Below are 20,341 nucleotides of genomic sequence, written 5' to 3' on the forward strand. Positions count from 1 at the left end.
AAGCTCAGTAAACCTTGGAGTTGTGTCCTGCAGGTGCCAGATGCTTCACTGCACCCTAGAACCCAGGTAACCTCTATTAATGCCCCATTTCTTCTCTAATTTTCCAATGTCCACTGCTCTTGAAGCAACACAACTTTGGTTCCAGGTCTAGTCCCCTTTCTCACCGGGCCAAACCTCCCACTAATGAAATTCTGACATTCATCTGGAGAGTTTTGCTCTCTGGCTTTTGCTACAAACCAAATGTAACCACTTTTAGCAAAGCACACCATGTACAAATAGAATACTGCACCCTCTGGTATGCTCAGAACTTGAGCTCTCCATGCTTTGCAGGATCTTCTGTACCACTTTGCCCTTTGATGATTGCTCTCCAAAGCTTCACCATTGTAATATGCTTTCTCCATTGATGAATGAAAAAATACCTTCAGGCAACTCATAAAAAACCCCAGTGACCCTAAAGTAACAAGATTTTTTTCCCTCTTAGCATCATAAAAGCAATTTTAGGGTAAGGCTTAAGGTCATGTTGCTCCAGAGATGTCTGCACACAGACAAATTATGGATTTGACAAAGCAACAGATCAGTTGCACCAGTCTTGATCATGTCAGTTCAACACAAAATTATGCCAAAGCACAGCCAGTGGCTGCTTCTCAGGAAATTATGGATTGCTAGGTAAAATTTCTGGGCTGTAAGACTGGTGGAGTTTTGGACTACTCTGATCTTTGAGAAACTAAATAAAATGATCCTGACAAGCACCTCCAAGAGGGTCACGAGCATCTCTGTGCTGCTATCACAGAATGTAACTCCTTTTTCATACATTGTATTGCACATGACACCAGATTAAAAGAATCCTTCACCACTTGCCCTACAAGCTCCTGTGGCAATTTTGCAGTGCAGGGCATTCAGACTTTGACAGCTGTGATCCACTAACATTCTCTCATGGTGGCACATGGGCCATGGTTACACGGGTTGGTAACTGACAGCTCTGAGATAAAACAGGATTTCACTATTTCTGGGAGTGCAAAGGGACACCTCTAAGGCATTTTGACACTTCATCTTTGAAACAAAGCTATGGTGTAACACATAGCTGAAGAAATCTGTTTGACAGGGACTGCTGAAACAAAGCAATTAACTGTAAACTGGCGTTTATTTATGGAAAATGGAATGCTTCATTAACAAACATTTTTAAATGGGATATGAACAACACCTTACAAAACAAATGAGTTCACATTGGATTGAGTGACATAATATGGCAGCAGCTTAAAAAAAATTACACTTACAGTAGCCCATAAGTTACAATTAATGGTAACCCTGGGTAACAGATTTGTTTCACTTGCCACCTTGCATTAAAAACCAAACACAATCAGTAGCGACGGTTGAAACGAGGATCGTTCGGTCTGTTTGCCCTTTCCTGGCCAGCAAATCCTTCTCCTTGCATTCCTCCTCCGTGCATGATCTGACTCTGATTGCCACCCTGCATGAAACTGCCACGCCTGCAAAGCGATTCAGACAGTTTAGTATTCCTTCATGCTGGTTGCTAGAATTATACTAGTGCATCCATAAAATGCACTACATAAAAACCATGGGGATATTTTATTATTCCTTGACATTTAAGTAACAAATTAGATAACTGATACTCCCATAAAATGTTTCTTTGGCCAATTTAAATAGAAGAAATGTCCCTTAACAGGAAAACAAACACTTTGCTCCTTTTGAAGTTCTTACCCTGACATGCCTCCACGATGCATCACATGGCCAGGTCTGCCTCTACCGCCACCTAAAAAAGTTCAAATGCTTCCTTTATATCCACAGCAAGAGCTTCAAGGATAATGTCTCTATTTTCTTCTTCACACAGCCCAGCTGAGGAGCTGTGCAAGAACCATACCTTGCCATCTCTCATGATCCCGTCCTATCATCCCTCCATCCACGCTGCTCTGCCAGGAACGATCTTGGTGTCCTTCAAACTTTCGACTGTGATCTCCCCAGTCACGTCCATCCCTGTGTAAAGACATGGAATTCCCATCTTCTCACATGAGCCAGAGCACATGAAATTGTTTTTATATTTGAATCTAAGTCACAAACTGACTCAAATGCTTTACCAAGGCTCATGTGAATCTTATCTTTATATTGCTATCTGTTAAGTAAAATCTCAGAAGAGTATTTATGCTTAAACCAACTAAGATGACAAATAAATAAGATACTGGGGGAGAACCACTATCCTGAAAACAGCAAGCTTTGATAGGAATGTTAGTTAAAATTAATGGAAAGCATTATGACTTTAAGATGTGAAGTCAATAAAAAAAATCAGTTAAGTGCATGTTTTGATGCACAAGGCACCAAATCATCTGCAGTCCATACAACACAACTTTGGTGAAAGCTGGAAAAAAACCCCAACAACTTCCAAAACCTCTGACATGCAATACTCCTGAGGTGCACAGGAGGTGTTTCGAGCACTGACCGTGACTGTGGGGGGATCCCTCTGCTCTCACTCATCCTCCTGTCGGAGCCGTAGCTTCCCCAGCTGTCCCGCGAGTCCCGCGAGTGCCGCTCGGGGCCCCCGTGCCGCTCGTCTGGGTAATGCTGCAAGGCACAGGCACAGCTCTCACACGGCTGCACAGCACACACCTCTCACTGCTGCAAGCTGCTCAGCTCTAATTCCTCCATCTCACAATCATCTGGGAGAGAAGGAACCTCCTGACATCTACTCAGGGTCGGCCAGGTCCAGGCTTTCCCAGCAGAGTCTCCCAGTGGGTTCTGAGGATCTTCCCAGGCTCTCCATGCAACCTGTTCCAGTGTTCCCAGTTAAAGGGGGTTTGAATCCTCTTCAGATGGAATTGTTTCAGTTTGTGCTCACTGACTCTTGTCAATGGGCACCTCTGGTTATACCTTATCCACATCTCATGAGTTATTAATGCACACTGGAAAGATCAGCCCAGGACTTTGCATTTCCTGCTCTTGACTTTCAGGATATTCCCATGAGCCCAGCTCTCCAGCCTATCCAGGTCCCTCCAAACCTCACAGTAAAGGCCACTGAGGATTCTATGACTCCACAGAATTCATCTGTCACTGCTTGAATGAGCCCTGAAGGTCTTTCCCCAGCCCTCAAACAGAAACATCTCTACAGTTCAGCTGTTATTGCCATGTAACCTCATAGAATGAATTTGTACTTTGTACCTTTGCCTCTTCTATGCAATCTTTTGGAGTACTGTATTTTGACACAACTCACTTGCTTTGATTTCTATCAAAATAACTATATCTTTTATAATAAACAAGTCTTTGATTTGAATTTCATCTTATTGAAGTAAACAAGACAATCTGATTATTCCAACATTTTGGTAGATATCATGTAATTCTCAACTACTGAAATGCAATCTGACACATTCACTATAGAAATCCAGGTTATAAGATTTAATGATATTTCTGTAGCTCTATAAAGCAACTCACTTGTCCATCCCGATCTCCCATAATTGTTCTGGATCCATCTCTCCTAGAAACAAACAACTAGAATCAGACTGTGATAGTAAAACACAGCAGTCTACAAAAATTCATTTATTTAACAACAAAGATGAAAAATCCTGCTCCCACATCGTGCCACATTATCCACCAAAGGCATAAACAGCTGCAACATATGGAAAATGTGACACATTTTTGATTTGTGAGAAACCCAGTTAATCCTAATGTATAAACCAAAATATTCTTGTTAAAATTCTAGGTGCCTACAATATTATTTAGAAGTTTTTCAGAATCCTACAAATATGTGAAACAGCATTACAAAAGCACTCTGACCAAGCCTGCCAGAAGCTTTAACCCATGGCACAGTACAAATCTTTTCATAGTTTTGGAAAAGCAAGTCCACAACATGTGAAAAATAAAATGCAACCCAAGCCTGCAGTAAAGGCAGCAAAATGTGACACTGAGCACATAAGCATTGGGTAAAGACACCAACCTGTCTATTGAATGCTCCTGGTAACGCCCTCGATCCCTGTGATCGAAGTCGTGGAAGCGATCCTGGCGACTGAAGTCTGAGTGGTACCTGTCGTTCATGGCCATTCGTTTTGCCTCCGGCCAGTATGGATCATCCCTCCTGAAAGAAACAAGAGTCTCCTTTCAGCCCAGATAATGCCTTCTGATACAGTTCCTCTTTCCAAACCAATAGAAGGGCAGTGAAGTTCAAAAGAGCATTGAAAAACATGGCCTATTAAACATGACCATCTCAACGCAACCAACAACTGCTGAGAGCACGTCTATGGCTTTTTCCAGTCCAGGCAGACGAGGCAGAACCTGGCAGTGACATTTCCCAGTGGCACCATCAGGATTTGGTGGCCTTACCTGCCATCTATGTCATAGGGTCTCCTCATGGCAGATCTCCTCTCCTGCTCGTAGCGCAGCTGCTCGTGCTGGCGCCGCAGCTCCTCCCTCTCGCGCTGGATCCGGTCCTGCTCCCTCCTCCTCTCGTGCTCGATGTGCATCCGTTCCCTTTCCAGCCTCTCCCTCTCCATCCGTTCCCGTTCCAGGCGCTGCCTTTCAATTTCCAGTCTCTCCCGAGCGATCTCGAGCCTCTCCCTCTCCTCCCTCTCGCGGATGGTCTGGAGGTGCTGCTGCCGCTCCCGCCGCTCCCGGGTGCTGTTTGAGCAGAGACACAAGTTACACGTGCAGTGCTTCAACAAAGAAAGGAAGTTAAAAAGAGTGTTAAAAATTATAGCCACAGTGGCTGCAAACTGGCATCATTCCCTTGAAATGTGTGGAGGGAAGACACTCAGTGTGCACACAAGGTTATTCAGAGACTGATCAAATGACTCCCACAAAACCCATCCCCGAGGGCCAGTACTTCTATATGGTGAGGAGATTGTGAATCCAAATGCCTACAAACATTTCTATATGGTGAGGAGAATGTGAATCCAAATGCCCACAGTTCATTTCTCATACTGAAATAAAGTATCTGTGAAGGATATTTTATTTCTGTGAAGAAAGGCAGGATGGTATGGTGGGTAATGATTCCACTAAAGCTCAGGAATTTAACTACGAAGGAGAAACTTTTTCCTCTTCAATAAAAATAACAAAAGCATTTTCCTCCTGTTCAATCTGACTACTTATAGGTGAGAAACAGAAGTTTTATAATGTGTGAAGAACATGGAATTCAGGTCACAGTTCTAGCAAGGAATTTGAAGGACAGCAATTATCACCTTTAAACATAGGAACATAAAATAAAAACTCCACCAAAAAAAATTAAATACCTCAATTAAGTTCAGTAGATACTCATAAAAATATAACCAAGTTACAAGTGGGGGGGGGGGGGAAATTGAAGGCCTTTTTCTCTCTGTGTGTTATTTTATGTAAAAGGAAAATTATATCTATTTTAGGGAAAAAACCCCAACAATGTCAGTGCTGCTCTTACCGGCGCTGCTCTGCCTCCCTCATTTTTCGCTGTGCTTTGATTTTGTCAAAGGGGACAATCCCTTGTCTCTCTCTGCTCTCTGATTTGCGGTCCTGGCTCTTAACGCTCTGTATTTAAAAGAGAAATTTTAATTAATTAAAGGATAATTATCACAAACAATCCTCTGAGCTCTGTTTCCATTTGTACAGTTCATATCTCAAAGCTTGGTCCCTGTTTTTTTCCAAAAGCTGTTCTTTTTTACCATTACAGTTATCATACCTTCATACAGTAATACCCTGTCCCATTTGTTTGGCAAGATTTCAGTGCTCTATCAGCTAAATGAGAGATATTTTAGTAATTAAGACCACGTTATAGAAACTCAAATTGGACAAACTGGCAAGATAAGTGTGGGTTATACACAGCCTGGCAGGACTCTGGATCTGTTTCTAAGGAAAATGTTTCCCATGCAGAAGCATCACTCACTCTGTCCTTTGATGTAGTGGATGTTTTCACACTAATAACAGGTTCTCCTTTGGATTTATCCATGACTACTGTTCTCTCTGTTCCTTTACTTCCTAAATAAATCACAAGTGGAAAGAAACAATCAAACTACATGACCTATACCACTCATTGCTACACCAGAAGTTCTGTTCTCTAAAATGTGAAAATGGGCATTTAACCCTCTCTTCAAAATCAATTATTTTATTCCACCTAGTCCAGATACTTCTTTTAAAGATTTCACAATGTCAAACATCTCCCCTTCCCCTTATTCATTCTGGATTTCCAGATAACAATCCTAGAACATATCTTTGGAAGGAACTACCTACAATTAAATATTCCTATATTAACATATCAGTATAAAAAAACAACAGCCAAATTACCTGATTTAATAGTTTTAGGCTGATCTGATGAACCAGACTTCTGGTCATCTTTATCTTTTTTTTCCTTTTCATCTTTATCTTCTGTCTTTTTAGAATCATCTTTTTGGTCAGATTTCTCATCTCTTTTACCACCACCAGGTCTGTAGATACATATTGATACAGATCAGATTAATACAGACTAAGAGAAAAGAAAATTCAAAGGAAATGCCAGCAAAAAAGTAGAACTCTGGTGTGATAACAATCATGATTAGATTTCCAAACATTTCCTTCCACACCTTCCTGCACCATAAAACAAGATATTCAGTCCAGGATTCAGGATCCCAACTGGAATAATGAAGATAAATTGACACCACCATGTGCTAAATGCCCACAGAGTTTCTTATACAACATGACAATGAACCATTTTTGTCAGGCAACTGGGTGAAATAATAGCAAAAAATTCTCAGCAAGTAGCATAGAATAGAAATTATGCCTCAAGAAGGTAATTCAAGAAGGCAAATTTCTTAAAGGTGTTTAATTCACTCCCTTAGTGCCACTTTCAGCAATGCTAGAGAGGAAGAACACAGTGCTCAAGAGCAACATGATCTGGGAACAGATCTTGGACAACTCTGTTTTACCTGTCTGGGACCTGGAAGAAACCCTATTCCAATGAGACACAAGGTAATGAAGAAACACTGACACACACATCAAAATTCTCACATGGTCTTTCCTACAGATTTAAGACATGAAAGCCCCACAATCATTACTAAACCTCAAATATGGCTAAATTAAAAGGTATGCTTGAAAATGCAATTTCCCAATGCTTACTTGAAAGCACACAATAGAAACATTTTAATTTAGGCACTGAACATCAACTGAAGTCTATGAAAAAATCCATGTACTCCTCTTTTTGAATGTTTGCCACGGAAATTCTTACTGTAACTTTATTTTTTTCCTGACATCAACACAGACTGAAGAACAGTAAAACAACTTTGGTAGAAGAATTTTTAACACAGTACCTCTCACTGACTGTTTCTCTCTTTGCTTCACTCTCTTTTTTTTCACTTGTCTTCTTCCCAGCGGGTTCATTTTTAGCCTGAAATTTATTTTGCACATCATCAGCTGAGAATGTGGCCTCGATCATTTGCACAATCTGCTGGCAACTCGCTATCTCTGAGGCCCAGTACTCACTTTTTCCACAGAAATGATCTTGCCATGCAGCTCTGTCTTGTGCAGGTGGGTGATGCACTTGGTGGCCTCCTCAGCCGTGGACATGGTGACAAAGCCGTAGCAGCGAGCGCCGGGACTGCGAGCGTTGGTCACCACCTTGGCCCCCACCACCTGCCCAAAAAAAAACCACCAGAATTATTCTCCCTGTGACAAGTCCCCAAGGTTCAACAGCAAGAACTACAAGCTCCACTTCTGCTCTTTTTAATTCCTGGTCATCTCCACGCAGGAAAGTTCTGGTTTTGAGAGATTAACAAATATAAAAGGAGCATTGCTTGGAGCCAACCATGTTTCTGCTGCCATTCTGTTTTGAATGCTACAAAAGCTGAACCAAGAAGTGGGGGCCAAAGATTGAATTATTTTCCAGAAAAGACCCCAAGGTGACAATAAAATTTTTTTTAAAGGCATCTAACTTTAAATCAACAGCATCACTTTGCTTTAGTATAAAATAGTAAAAACCAATACAAATTTTTAAGCAAATTTTCACATTAATGCTCAACTGCCAAGTGCCACCTTCCCTCTGAAAAAATGTTTCTATGTCACTGCTGAGGCAAATCAACAATGTTATCTGCAATCTTTAAGAAAGAGCTAGTTTCTCCAAAAAACTAGAGCTGGAAAAAGTCACACAAATGGTGTTTACATATATTCAGATATTCACTACAGCTCACTTTGTAATACAGAAATCAATCATATTTCAGGAGTGATGTTTTAAAGTACAACTGAATAAAGAACCTAATTCTGAGCATTTACTTTATTGCACAAGTACATCTACTTCCAGGAAGCTCTGCCTCTGCTAATATCCTGAAGAAAATAAGAATATTTTATTTAAATGACTAAATGGTACCATGGCATCTATCTAGAGCCAAATACGAGGTTGGCTGTTGTTTAGTTTTTAATTACATTTAAAATTTTGTGGCACATCTCTATGATCAACATTTTAGGTTACCAGATGGAATTCTAAGCAAATCAACAGAAGTATTGCATTGCAAGGAGAATTTAAAAAGTTTTACCAGTCCCATGACTTTCAGACTCCAAGCTGTGCTACAATTAATCCATCTTTGTACCTATTTGTAAAGTCATATTTAAGTTCCAGAGTATTTTCATCAGTAAAACATCCAATGGCTGATTGTCAGCACATACAATTTGTTTTTACTACAATCTGCTGGTAATAATCTGTAAATAGCCTTCAGAGGTCTGACAAAAATCCTTACTGATGGTTCTGGCATCAGCCTTTTATTCAACTCTTTCCATTTTCCAGCTGACAGGGAGATTTGACATTTTTTCTGTCCTGAACAGCAACTGCAGGATCTCCCCTGCCTGCAAAACCAAACAGCATCTCCCCAAATCCCAAACAAGTGTTTCATAAAAGAACTGCCAACCCCTGATAAGTTAAAATTTAAGTTATTAAGGCAATTCCTAAGATATTCCCCAGTAATTCTGTTTCAACGTTTACTGCATATTTTACTTACTCTTAAGGAAATCTTTAATAAGCATTAAATTCACAGTTGACTGCTGAATTTTCAGCAGATGAAGACAGCACACTGCAGTACAGAACTGTCTGTCAACAGTTACTATTTCAAATAAAGGACCACAAATGGCATTTTATATTTAATTTTATAAATTCTGAGCAACATAATAAAACAACCCCCAGTCATTCAGCGTGTACTTCAGTGATTTCTTCCTTCATATCCCATAATATTTCTGATAACTGGATTCCTTTCATAGGTACTTTCAGTGATGAGCATTTAAAAAATCTTACTAACACAGTTTCAAACAAACTAGTGCAAACAAACCAAACACCAAAACAAAAACAAACCAATAAAAATAACCCCTTACCTTCCCATATTTGCTAAACAGATTCTTCAGATCTGTAGCTCTGGTGGTGGAAGCCAATCCACTCACCCAAAAGTTTCTACCAGAACTGCTAGCACTGCGACCTAGTTGGGAAAACAAACAGACAAAACCAAAACATACCCCAAATCCTAATTATTGGAATTAATTACTTGAATTGTTATGTGAATTAAAACAGAGCAGGATCACGAATCTTTCATTTTTTTTAAATCACAGAGCAAGTGAAATGCATTGTGTGATTCTCCTCCCATGATTTGCTTTGCTGAAGGTAAGGAGCATTACAAGTCCAAAAATTTGGGTGGAACTACAGGTACTCAATACTCAATATTTTATATCATTCTTCAAGAAAGCAACTGGATTAGGGCACCTCCTAATTAATTGAGGCCCTTCAAAATGTGCCAGGATAGACCCCAGTAACTTACAGAAGACAGAAGCTCTGTAAGAGTTGTGGGATCTGTGTCTGCACCCCATGTGTGCTCATGTCTTGCCTTTTTATCTGAAGTCCAAGGGAATGCTGGTGGCATGCAGAATTCCTCTCAAGGAAAGCCATTCACCCCCAGGGAAATGTCTCTGTTTCTGCCCACACAGATCCACAGTTGGGACATGGAGTCTGACCTCAGCTCTGGCAGTTAGGAAAGGTCTGATCTGCTTGAACCATGCAAGGATTACAGAACACCTGGCCAATTCTGCATGTCTGCTACAAAAGTGATTTAATAAATGCTAATGAACACTCAATATCAAGTGATTAAAGAGGGAACTGAACTCCAAGGTTCAGTGTTTGCATGAAGCACTTACACAAGGATACAGTTTCCAGTCTCCTTTGAAATGTCTGTACTGGCCTTCTGACAGTCTGGGCAGCTCCAAGGCCTCAGTGAAAGGGTTTCACTCCAGCTCCCTGCTTCCTGACTTCTGTCTTGGTTGGTTTTATTTGTGGTGATATATGGAACTTTACAGAACCTCTTTCATTGAGGGAAGTAATTTTCCACAGAACCTTTCCAAAATGCTATTTTATTTGGGTGCCTTTCCATCTTCTACTTCCTGATAATTTCAGTCACTGGCACAAGTAACTGAGAACACAGTTATTAATATTTACACACGTTTCCTAGGGAAGGATGCAGTGATTTGTATCAATCCCTTACAAAAAGGCCCAAAAAGAGGTTTTTTTGTATAAAGGTGAGTACACAGCTGCCATCAATTATCTCAGAAGTGCATGGACAAAGGTATGTCATGCACACCAATACATGGGAGATGCATTGTCTTGGTGTTTTAAAAAGCCGAGCCAAAGGCTTTGACGATTTTACTCCACACATTTCTACAATTTCAAAATTGCTACCTGCAGTTACTCTGGAACCAGAATCCTGGAGAAAGAAGAAAGTGCTCGTTTTTCTCTTTTCTGCTATTCTACTGATGAGTTTTTTAAGATTTTTAAAACTATGTTACTGTCCTTTTTGGTTAAGGACTGATCAATCTTAAGGTCTCCAGGTTTTGCCCATAGGACTTTAAAAAGTGCTCCTGTAATGGTTCTGAACTTTTAAGACAAAGAAATATTGGGACTTGAAAATATTTAACTTAGAAACAAGAACAATGTAGGCATTGGGAGCCAACCATCAACACTGCAGACATCTTTGAGATGTGCACCCATTGATAGCTAAATCCAAAGGGTGAGCTCATAAATTTATTTTTCTGCACTCTTTTTGTCTCAGTTTTTAGAATTACTGCATGAAATATAGAAAACTCTTCATCCTAAATAAAATCCTTTCATACAGGTGGGCAAATAGAAATGTATGAGTCAGAACTGACTTTATACTGGTTCAGGTTCCTTCTGGCTCAATCACTTTGCTCTGCAGGTAAAGAATGTCAGAGTCAAGCAGCTCCCTCTCACCACTGCTGTTCACTAAGCCAGAACATGAATAAAAGAAATGTTATGGAACACAGCACACCCATTGCAGAGAGGGATGGAGGAGCAAGGTGGTTTCAAACCCTCAAGTTCCTGAAGGCTGCTCTGAAAGCAAACGCAGGAAGAGCTTTCAGAGTCCACAAAAATAATGCACTCAAGTCCTTAGGTAAAGGACAGCATGTACAGAAAATTCCTTGAAATATTCTCAAACAAGAGAACTCGAGATTACAGACTGGAAGCAAGAGGTAAATTAACAACATTAATTCCTAACAAGGGAGGTCCAGCAGCTGGTGCAAACAGGTACAGCCCAGGACCCAATTAAAACCAATCCAATTCCTCCTGTCCAGTTGGCACTGAGACCTCATAATGAGTTTCTTGATTTTTATAGGAATTGCTGGAACTTCCACACTTAAAAAGTGCTGAAGTACCTGCCAGCAGCATGTGAGAACAGTCAGATGTAAATTTTCTGCCCTGGGCAGGCAAAAGAGAACAGAGAGGAGGGGTGAGCTGCAAAGACTCAGCTACCTGCTGTATTAAAAGCAAGAAGTATGAAGGCATCTGACACAGATTTTCTTCTTGCTGATGATACGTATTTGCACCATAGATAGGATCTGTGTGGACAAAGATTCAATAAAATCATTATAATTTCAAGACAAAATTAAGCTGTAATATTTGTGGCATTTAGATATGTGAATACTGGATCCCAAATTACTTCAGCAAAACAGAAGATGGGAAGGAGAATTCCAAATGTATAGTAAAACAAACACAATTGCAAAAGGTTTCTGACTCACTAACAGCTGTTAGTGGGAATCTCCAGTGCCAAAAAAGGCATAATTGCCATGTATTAACATCAACCTTCAAAAATCAAGATACAAACACAACAGTGAAATGCACATGTTCTGAAAAAATGCATAAAAGGAAAATACTTATTTTGATATTAATAAGAAAATGCAGAAAGAGGTGAATTTATGCTATTTAACAAGTGCATAGATTGCAATCAATTTCTACTGAAGTAACCCATCCAAGACAAACAGCTATCCAAGCAATCATTGAAGTTTTACATATGAAAACAAACATACCTTTCTCATCTTTTGAGATTATCTTTGTATCTCTGTCCTCCTCAACAGGGCTAAAGACAAAACACCACATTATTCAAGTCAGAAAGAAAAGTGACTAAATATAAATTATTAAAAAAGCTAAAATTAAATACCTACCAGAAAACATGTTGCAAACGAAAACACACCTTTGTATACTGGATTTAAGAAATCTGACAAGAAATAATGAAGTCAGATTCTTAAACAGACTTACATTAAGAAGATGATTACAAATAAGAGTAATTTGGGGAAAACAACCTTTGAAGGTTGATGAAGGAAAGAAATCAAACCCACTGCGTTTAAAAAAAATAAAAATATCTGCACATGGAGAAATAAAAGAGACCTTTAGGAATAGGCTACAATTTCATCAGTCTCGGAGGCCAATTGAAGGAAACAGCTTATTCGCATCACTTAAGGACCAATGATAAAAGATAGCATCTGGTCTAGAACGGAGAAAAAACAAACCTCTTTTTCTGATCACCGCCCTCACTGGCTGAGGACTCTTTAGTGGCAGGGGAAGATTCCTCTGAATTAGCTTTGTCTTCTGCTCTCTTGCCATCTTCTTTGCTATCTCTGGCTTCGGCACCTGCGCCTTTCTCCGCTGTCTCCCCACTAGAGGCTTCCAGGCCTTGGGAGCGTTTGCTACTCTGATCGCTTAGGGTCTCTACCACTACACCTTCAGAGTCCGGGGCCTCTTCCTCGGGGCTCTGTTCACTTGTCTCCCCTTTTGCTACCACTAAACGCTTTGCTTCCTTCCTTGCCAAAGCTTGGGCCGATTTGCTGTCCAAAGCTAAAGCATCTTCCTCCAGCTGAGCGGCAGCGAGAGCGTCCTCTTCCTCAGCCAGCCTCTTGCCTGGCCCCGCGTTACTGGCTTCCTGCGCACGCGGCCGCTCCGCTTCGGGAGGTTCTTCGTTAAGTAGCTCAGATTTACAAGTTTCCCCCAAAATGTCGAGTATTTTCTCATTTTCTACGGATTTAACAGGAATAGAATGGCACAAGATTTAATCACCAGGGAAATACAGCAATCACAAATGTGGAACTGGCATGGCTGCCACACTAACACCAAGAGAACTGCTAAGCTACACAGAGATTGGAAAACCCTAGTGTACACAGTGTTACAGCTACCACGCTAACTGCTCTCTCACACCCTGCCAAATCAGCCCTAGCACCTCAACAGGCAAGAAAAATGCCCCCACAGATTTTACAAAAAACTTCGGGCTCAGCCTTCATATTCTTCAGCAAATCGTTCAGCTCTGTTTCTTCTCTAGTTAGCTTCCAGAGTCCGAGATGCTTAACTGAACGTATCAAGGCACTGAGAGTTCAATTTTTAAATTTCTGTGAAATTCTTTTAGCAGAGACAGTCCAACATGAGAACTGGGCATCTTCTGATGGTGCATGAGTGTGTTTGCAGTCCAGAAAGGGAAAAGTATCTGTATGAAATTTCCATGAAGAAACTCTCTTCTTTCTTCTGTATCCAGTAACTAATCTTTACATTTTAATGCCCTACAATATCTTTTTACTGCTTTCACTGCTCTCTACTTAGTAACAGAGTTAAGGTGTGTGCAATATCACAAGATCTGTTTACAAGTAGAATATTTAGCTTTTAAAACTGTGATTAAACTTCTCTAAATCCATTTATGTAGTTTAACAGGTTTTTAAACCATTTCATTTCACTGGAAGTATTTCAAGCATCACTTCACAGATCTGGGGATATGATTGGGTTTCCAATCTCTATGACCCTGCATGATCTGGATTGTCCATTATAAAAATAATGCAAATTATGTTTGTTTGCTTGGGTTTTTTAATAGTTAATGGTTTAAAAAGTATTAGTTGAAAAGACACGAATATGTTTTTCTTTAACAGTACCTGGCTCCAAGTGTAGCTTCTCCATTTTCTGTTTAGGAGAAAAAGACCACAGAATGAGGATTTTATAAAATGTATTTCCTAACACAGAATGGTAACAACTCCCTGCCCAATCCCAAAATCGAAAACTAAACAAATTAATCTACTACATTTAGCTCTTTTTTTCACCATCCACTGCAAATAAGTATTTTATACAGGTAACTTTTCTGACACATTAAAGCCAAATCAAAATATCTGCCACAATTGCATTCTTTCAAATTATAAAGAGACCAATAAAGTATTTTTGTGTACCACCACACCAACTACAGAGTAAAGCCCAAACCCAGCTACTACTTCACACAATAGTGGGAGAGAGAAGAAATCAACAGTACTGTTGAGAGCTGACTGAAATGTAGGGAAAAAAACCACAAGGCACCCTCAATTCACACATGTGCTGAGTAAGGTCATGAATGTCTTGGATTCTGTTACAAGTTCATACTATGGTCACATTTTTCTTTTTTTTTTTTTTAAGTAAATATTAGTAATACAACATACAACTATGAAATACAGCTACATTTTCAGTTTACCTTCATTTCAATTAAATCAGAAGAGGAGGCTTCTAAATTGTTTTCAATTTCATCATAATCTTCCTGAAAGAGTAAGAAAGGAATGAAAGCATTTCTTACCAAAAGTACCTTAAGGCTAATACACCTGTATTTCATTTTCCCTTTCAAAAAAACCAGAAATAGTTTAAATTTTTGACAGATCTCAATTGCTACTTCAGAGTGTGATCCAGAAATAACGAGCAACGTGTAAACATACCTGACATTTAAACATCTTTCTCCAATTACATTTCATTTTAATGTCAACAGGACATTGTCTATTTCAAAGTTATTCTTAGAGTCTTATTTCACATTTCTGTGAGTACTGAACATGTTTTTTCACTTTCCCACTTTTTAACTTTAGTTTCTAAATGAAAAAAACAAGTTAGAAATGAAGCTGACTTAGAATGAAGAACTCTTCCAAACTAAAAACATACCCCAAAAATCTTTCTTCTTTAAAGAGCTGGGGGTAAGATGCAACCAAAACTCATTGGTTACATGAGGTTAATTTACAGAACACCACAGAACTGCCCTTCAGGTGAAGGGGATGCTGTTGCAATGACTGTGTGCTCAGTCCCATGAAAGGGGAATCTCTCTCCAAGCCTTTGAGTTTGTTTGGTCTGTTGGGGTGCAGACACCACAGCTGGGCTCTGCTAAAATCCCTGCAAGAGGGGGGACTCTGGCACTTTGTAGCTGCTAAGCCACAGAGCAGCTGTCAACCAAAGGAAAAGGAAGATTTCTTGTTGAACCAGCAGAATGCACAGCTCTGTGCCAAGGGTCACCTCAGATATCACACTGATGTCACCCACCTCCAAGGCACTCCCCACTGAGCAGAATGTACACCCAGAATCACTCAAGCTCCACCTAAATGTATAAAAGTAAGTTAAAAGTGGGGGCAAGTTAGGGCAGGCTCCACTAAACCTGTCTCTTCTCCTTCAGAGATGTCTGGTGGGTAACAATTGTACTGTAAGTGTGATGAATGATGACTTCCAGCCAGCTTCTGTTAGGAATTAAAGCTGGTTAACATGGTGGAGGTTTTTTTTGCTGACAGATACTATGATCAGCAACCCTGGAACCTTAACCTGTTGTAATTTTCTATGGTATTTATGGTGTTATTCCATAAAGGACTCAGCGTGAGGCCTTCAAGGGCACCACCAGTGCCTGCAGTAAGAGGAGTGAGGAGAGCTGGGACAGGAGTCTCTGTTGTGCTCCGACTGTGTGACCCTCCCCAAGGCACTGGAACCACTCTCTGATCCAGGACACTGCCCAGTGAAGGGGCCCAACAACAGAACTTTGTGGGCCCAAGGGTCTTGGTTTTCCTGTGGTACTGACAGACCAATCAAGCACAAAGGTTTTGAGAAAATCTCCCTTTTCAGGGGACAGAAGGTAAATGATAAGAAGCTGAAGCAGATATGCAGATGGTAAAGAAGGACAGTATGTTCTGTTTGGTGAGTGAACAGCCTAAAATAAATAAAACAACCAAACCCACAAGGATCCAAGAAGGGTAATACCTGGGGAGTGAATGTGACATATGGATAACCCTGTGCTGTCTCCAAATGACATTGCAAGCTGCTCTCAAAACCAAGTCAAAAGCCTGGCAATGTCAGAACAGGACAACATAAGAATTCTTCTTTTATCAATCTCTATAACAAGACAGAACAACACAACTTCCTTAAAACCAGAGCATTACTTCTGCAGAAAAGATATCCAAATGACCTCAGTTGAGAATTTATTTTTCTCTCTCCCCATACATATAAATACCTGGATGGCTGGGTGTATGCATATATACACTTTAACACATGTAACATAAACAGAAGAGGGAATACAGAAACTAAACCAGCATTTTCAATTCCAGGCTCCTTTCACAGCAAGCAAAGATGATACTGAAAGGTAAGGAAGATGGTGACTTGTCTACTGAGAACATTTCAAGCCTCAAGAATATTCACCATTTATAAGAGCAGGACATGAGGGCTGTGAATGGGGAATAGAATCCAGATCACATTCATGTCCTATATTCTACTGGACTGAAATACCTTGTTCATGTGCCCATATCCCTATTGAATATCTTCTGAAAAATTACCAAGACCTTTACTCACTCACCTCATTTTCTGTTAGCTGATCAGGAAGCTCTTTCATTTCTGCTTCGACATTATCTTTATTATCAGACAGGGAATCGAGAATATTGTCAGGACTATAATCTTCTCCACAGTCTACAGCACTGCTGTTATCTATTTCAGCTTCATCTAATACACTAATATCCATCATGTCAATATCTTGCAAGGTATCCAAATTTGCTTCAATATCCTCCTACAGAGAGAAGAAGGGTAAATGTGTATTTATTGCAGGTTGCACGATGCACATTCTTAGTAACTAAAATCATGATTTCACTCACCTGACCATCTCTGGAGTTTTCTTCTAGACCATTGTCTTCCACACCTTCTTCTTCTGGCTTTCTTCCTACAAACAGTATCACTGCAGTGAGATGTAGCACTACATTTTGTAATATGTTTAAGCTTCACTGAATTATCTGTTGAACACTCAACTTGTTACAAGTAATCCTTATGAGGCTGAAGCACAAGTCTGGGTCTGTATGGATATAACTGAGGTCACCTTGGTACCCCATAAAAGCAAACAGGAGCACGAAGTACAGGCAGAACAGTATTTTGTTAAAGCTACAGTATTTTTCTACAGCTACAGTTTCATTCCACAACATTTCAATACCTAAAGCGACATAACAGCCTCTGGGTAATCCATTTAAAAGTAACACCTTAAGATTGTTACAAAAACATCTCTCTTAATTAAAGGGATTTAAGAATTAGCGTTTACTTTCAAGATCTTGGACATACAAATCACATTTATGCACATCTGTCACCCCCAAACTCCTACTGCTATTCAAAGCCAACAGCTTTTTCTATTTTTAGCCACTCTCTCTTAAAAGAAACAGCTTAATAGTCTGTTTCTCTTCAGAAAGTGTTTTTAAGAACTAGCTATGAGCAATTCAAATAAGCCACATATAAAATGTACACATGTATAATATTTAATATTTTGAAGCAACAAATATAGCTTAAGCATAATTGAAATATAATGATAGAGGCTTTCCATGTAGCTTAAGCTGCACCTGACACAATTCTGCTCATGGTCACAAACACAGAAACACCTGCAATTTACAGTTTCATCTTCAAGTTTCAGGACTTGGTAATGAAACACAGTCATATTATCATTTAAAGTTGTTATTGCTCGTTAATTCAAGAGTTTTACCATTTTCCACAAGGTAAAAAGCAATTTTTTTTCAATTAAACTAATTCAACAGGAGAAAACAAGTTTGTATACCAAGTTCTAGTGCCACGCAGACAGTGGACTGCAAGTGTCCAGACACTGTACCTTTGCTAGTTCTTTTTGGCATTCTTTTTGTGGTCAGCTCTGAGGCCACAGGAATTTCGTCAGGATCTCCTCCTTCCTCCTCAATGGCCTGTTGGAGACAGCAGGATGATATGCACTGTATTATTTGCTGCTGTGCATTTGTACTGGCTTTGGATGAGGCAGATAATTCTCTTCACAACAGCTGACAGAGAGCTGTGGTTGGAGCTTGTGCTGAGAACACAGGGAAGTTTTGGGCAGAGCTTTCACAGTGCCAAAGCTTTTCCTGCTTCTCACTCTGCCCCACAGTGAGAGGGGGAGCACAAGGAATTGGGAACGGACAGAGCTGGACAGTTGCCCAAGGGGATATTCCAGACCAGAGGGCATTGTGCTCAGCAATAAAACTGGTGGATGCTGGGGGGCTGCCATTACTTGGGATCTGGCTCAGCATCATTGAGCTGGTTGACAGTAAGAAATTATTTTCTTTCACATTGCTCATTTCTCTTGTGTGGCTTATTAATTTCCTTCATCTCCGTTGGTCTTTTTTTTTTTTTGCTATTATATTTCTTAAGATTATAAAACTGTCTTTATCACAACCCCATAAGTATACTCTCCCTTTTACCCTTCCACTTCTAGCCCCCATCCTCAGTGAGTGACCACGGGGTGCTTGGCTGCCTGCTAAGGTTTAACCACAACTGCATTTGTAAGGATTTTTCAGAGAAAAACATTGGTGTCTCTGCCTAGCTCAGGTCATACAGCCAGGCAGCTGTTATCACTTGTCAGAAATGCTAAATAACAGGGTGCAACACATCCCCACAGGCAAACCAAGCCACAGCTGGGGAGCAAAACTCCCTGCTCTGCAGACAGGCACATTAATGATATGAAACTGGGAGAGACTCGTACAGGAGCTCAGGTGCATGAGGTTTATTTAATGTGCAGGGCTGTTAGTACCCATAACAGGGCCAAGGCTGACCGTGCTGTTTTGGCCTCATGGAAGTGTGTGGGAACACATTCCAGAGAGGTCGGAGAGATGGAGTCGGGTCAAGTGTGGTGGCACCAAACATAAAGGCAGAGACACAGAAAGTTTCACCTAAACAGGAGGATAAAATTCTTTACTGTGCACTGGAACTGACTGCCCAGGGAGGGTGTGGAGTCCCTGTCAACTGGACACATTCAGAACTGTCTGGCCAGAATCCTGTACCACAGGTTCTAGGACAAAACGCTGTTGGAGCAGATGACCCGCTGTGATCCCTTCCAACTTTACCTATTACGTGAACGACATAGAGAAGCACGAGAGAAGGGATGGGGAAGGGGCACATGTGTATGGGGGAACTGGAGAGCAAATGGGGGAAGGACACGCGGACGTCGGGGTCAGGCAGTGACAGAAAGGCCAAGGCCATCTCAGATTCCAGCCAGTGCAACCTGAGCCGCGCTCCAGAGCGGCGAGAGAGCGCGGGCGGAGGAACGGGCGCCCACACCACAGAGCGGTGTCGTTAAACAGCTCAAAGGCGATGGCTCTGCAGCGGCGGGAGCACCGGGGACACGGCAGTGCCCCGCAGCACCCCGCGGGTGTCCGGCAGCAGCAGCGCAGTCCCGCTCCCCTCACGGCCGCCCCGCTCCCCTCACGGCCGCCCCGCCGCAGGCCCCGGGCCCGGCCCCGAGCGCGCACGCGCCGAGAGCGCCCCAGACAAAGGACCCGGATGGCCGCACGCCGCTCCCCCCGTGTCCCCCCGCCTCACCTTCCTCAGCCGCTCCATGAGGACGCTCTTGTTGCCGCCGCTGTCCAGGTTACGCCGCTTGAGCTCAGCCCGCAGGTCGATGACTCGCAGTTCGCTCAGCCGTCGGGTTTCGGGTTCCGAACCAAAAGCCGCGGCCCCACCAAGGGATGTGAAATCCCCCAGTCCGGCCGCTGAATGACTCTCCGCCATCAAGGCCCCTTCAGTATTTCGCCTCGAGCCCGAACGCGCAGGAGAACACGACACAACCTAGCAGCTACCCTGGCGATCACGGCACAAAATGGTGGGGAGCGAGACTCGCCGAGGGGAGGGGGAACAAAGCGCGCTGTGCGCAGGCGCGGGCAGAACGGAGCGGGCGGGGCCTGGCGGGAGACTCGCCCGGCGCAGGCGCAAATGGCGTCACCCGCGTCCAAGGACGGCTTGCGAACTCTCGCGCATGCGCGGCGGGGCGGCGAGTGGGGGCTGGCTGGTTGCGTGACGTCACCGCCGCTCCGGAGTCGGCGGCGC

At 41.7% G+C, this 20,341-nt stretch overlaps 1 protein-coding gene across 2 annotated transcripts; it reads right to left on the bottom strand.

Moving 5' to 3' along the window:
* Nucleotides 1-1,122: 1,122 nt before the first annotated feature.
* Nucleotides 1,123-20,229, bottom strand: SAFB (scaffold attachment factor B). Of its 2 annotated transcripts, XM_014882955.2 has the most exons (21): nt 19,838-20,229; nt 18,123-18,210; nt 17,134-17,198; nt 16,842-17,048; nt 14,727-14,789; nt 14,164-14,191; nt 12,763-13,264; nt 12,283-12,332; nt 9,292-9,392; nt 7,420-7,569; nt 7,248-7,324; nt 6,250-6,389; nt 5,852-5,943; nt 5,390-5,496; nt 4,324-4,617; nt 3,941-4,078; nt 3,439-3,481; nt 2,453-2,574; nt 1,880-1,992; nt 1,720-1,771; nt 1,123-1,487 (listed from the first exon to the last, which is right to left on the bottom strand). In XM_014882955.2, exons 1-21 carry the CDS (start codon nt 20,024-20,026, stop codon nt 1,358-1,360), a joined length of 2,751 nt encoding a protein of 916 aa, XP_014738441.1. In that variant the 5' UTR covers nt 20,027-20,229; the 3' UTR covers nt 1,123-1,357. The 2 variants fall into 2 exon arrangements, with proteins under 2 accessions (XP_014738441.1, XP_088035125.1); XM_088178999.1 differs by lacking the exon at nt 5,852-5,943 and having other exon boundaries at nt 7,248-7,350.
* Between the last annotated feature and the right edge of the window lie 112 nt (nt 20,230-20,341).

Source organism: Sturnus vulgaris, chromosome 26 (genome assembly GCF_052056855.1).
Source record: "Sturnus vulgaris isolate bStuVul1 chromosome 26, bStuVul1.hap1, whole genome shotgun sequence".
Lineage (NCBI taxonomy): Eukaryota > Metazoa > Chordata > Aves > Passeriformes > Sturnidae > Sturnus > Sturnus vulgaris.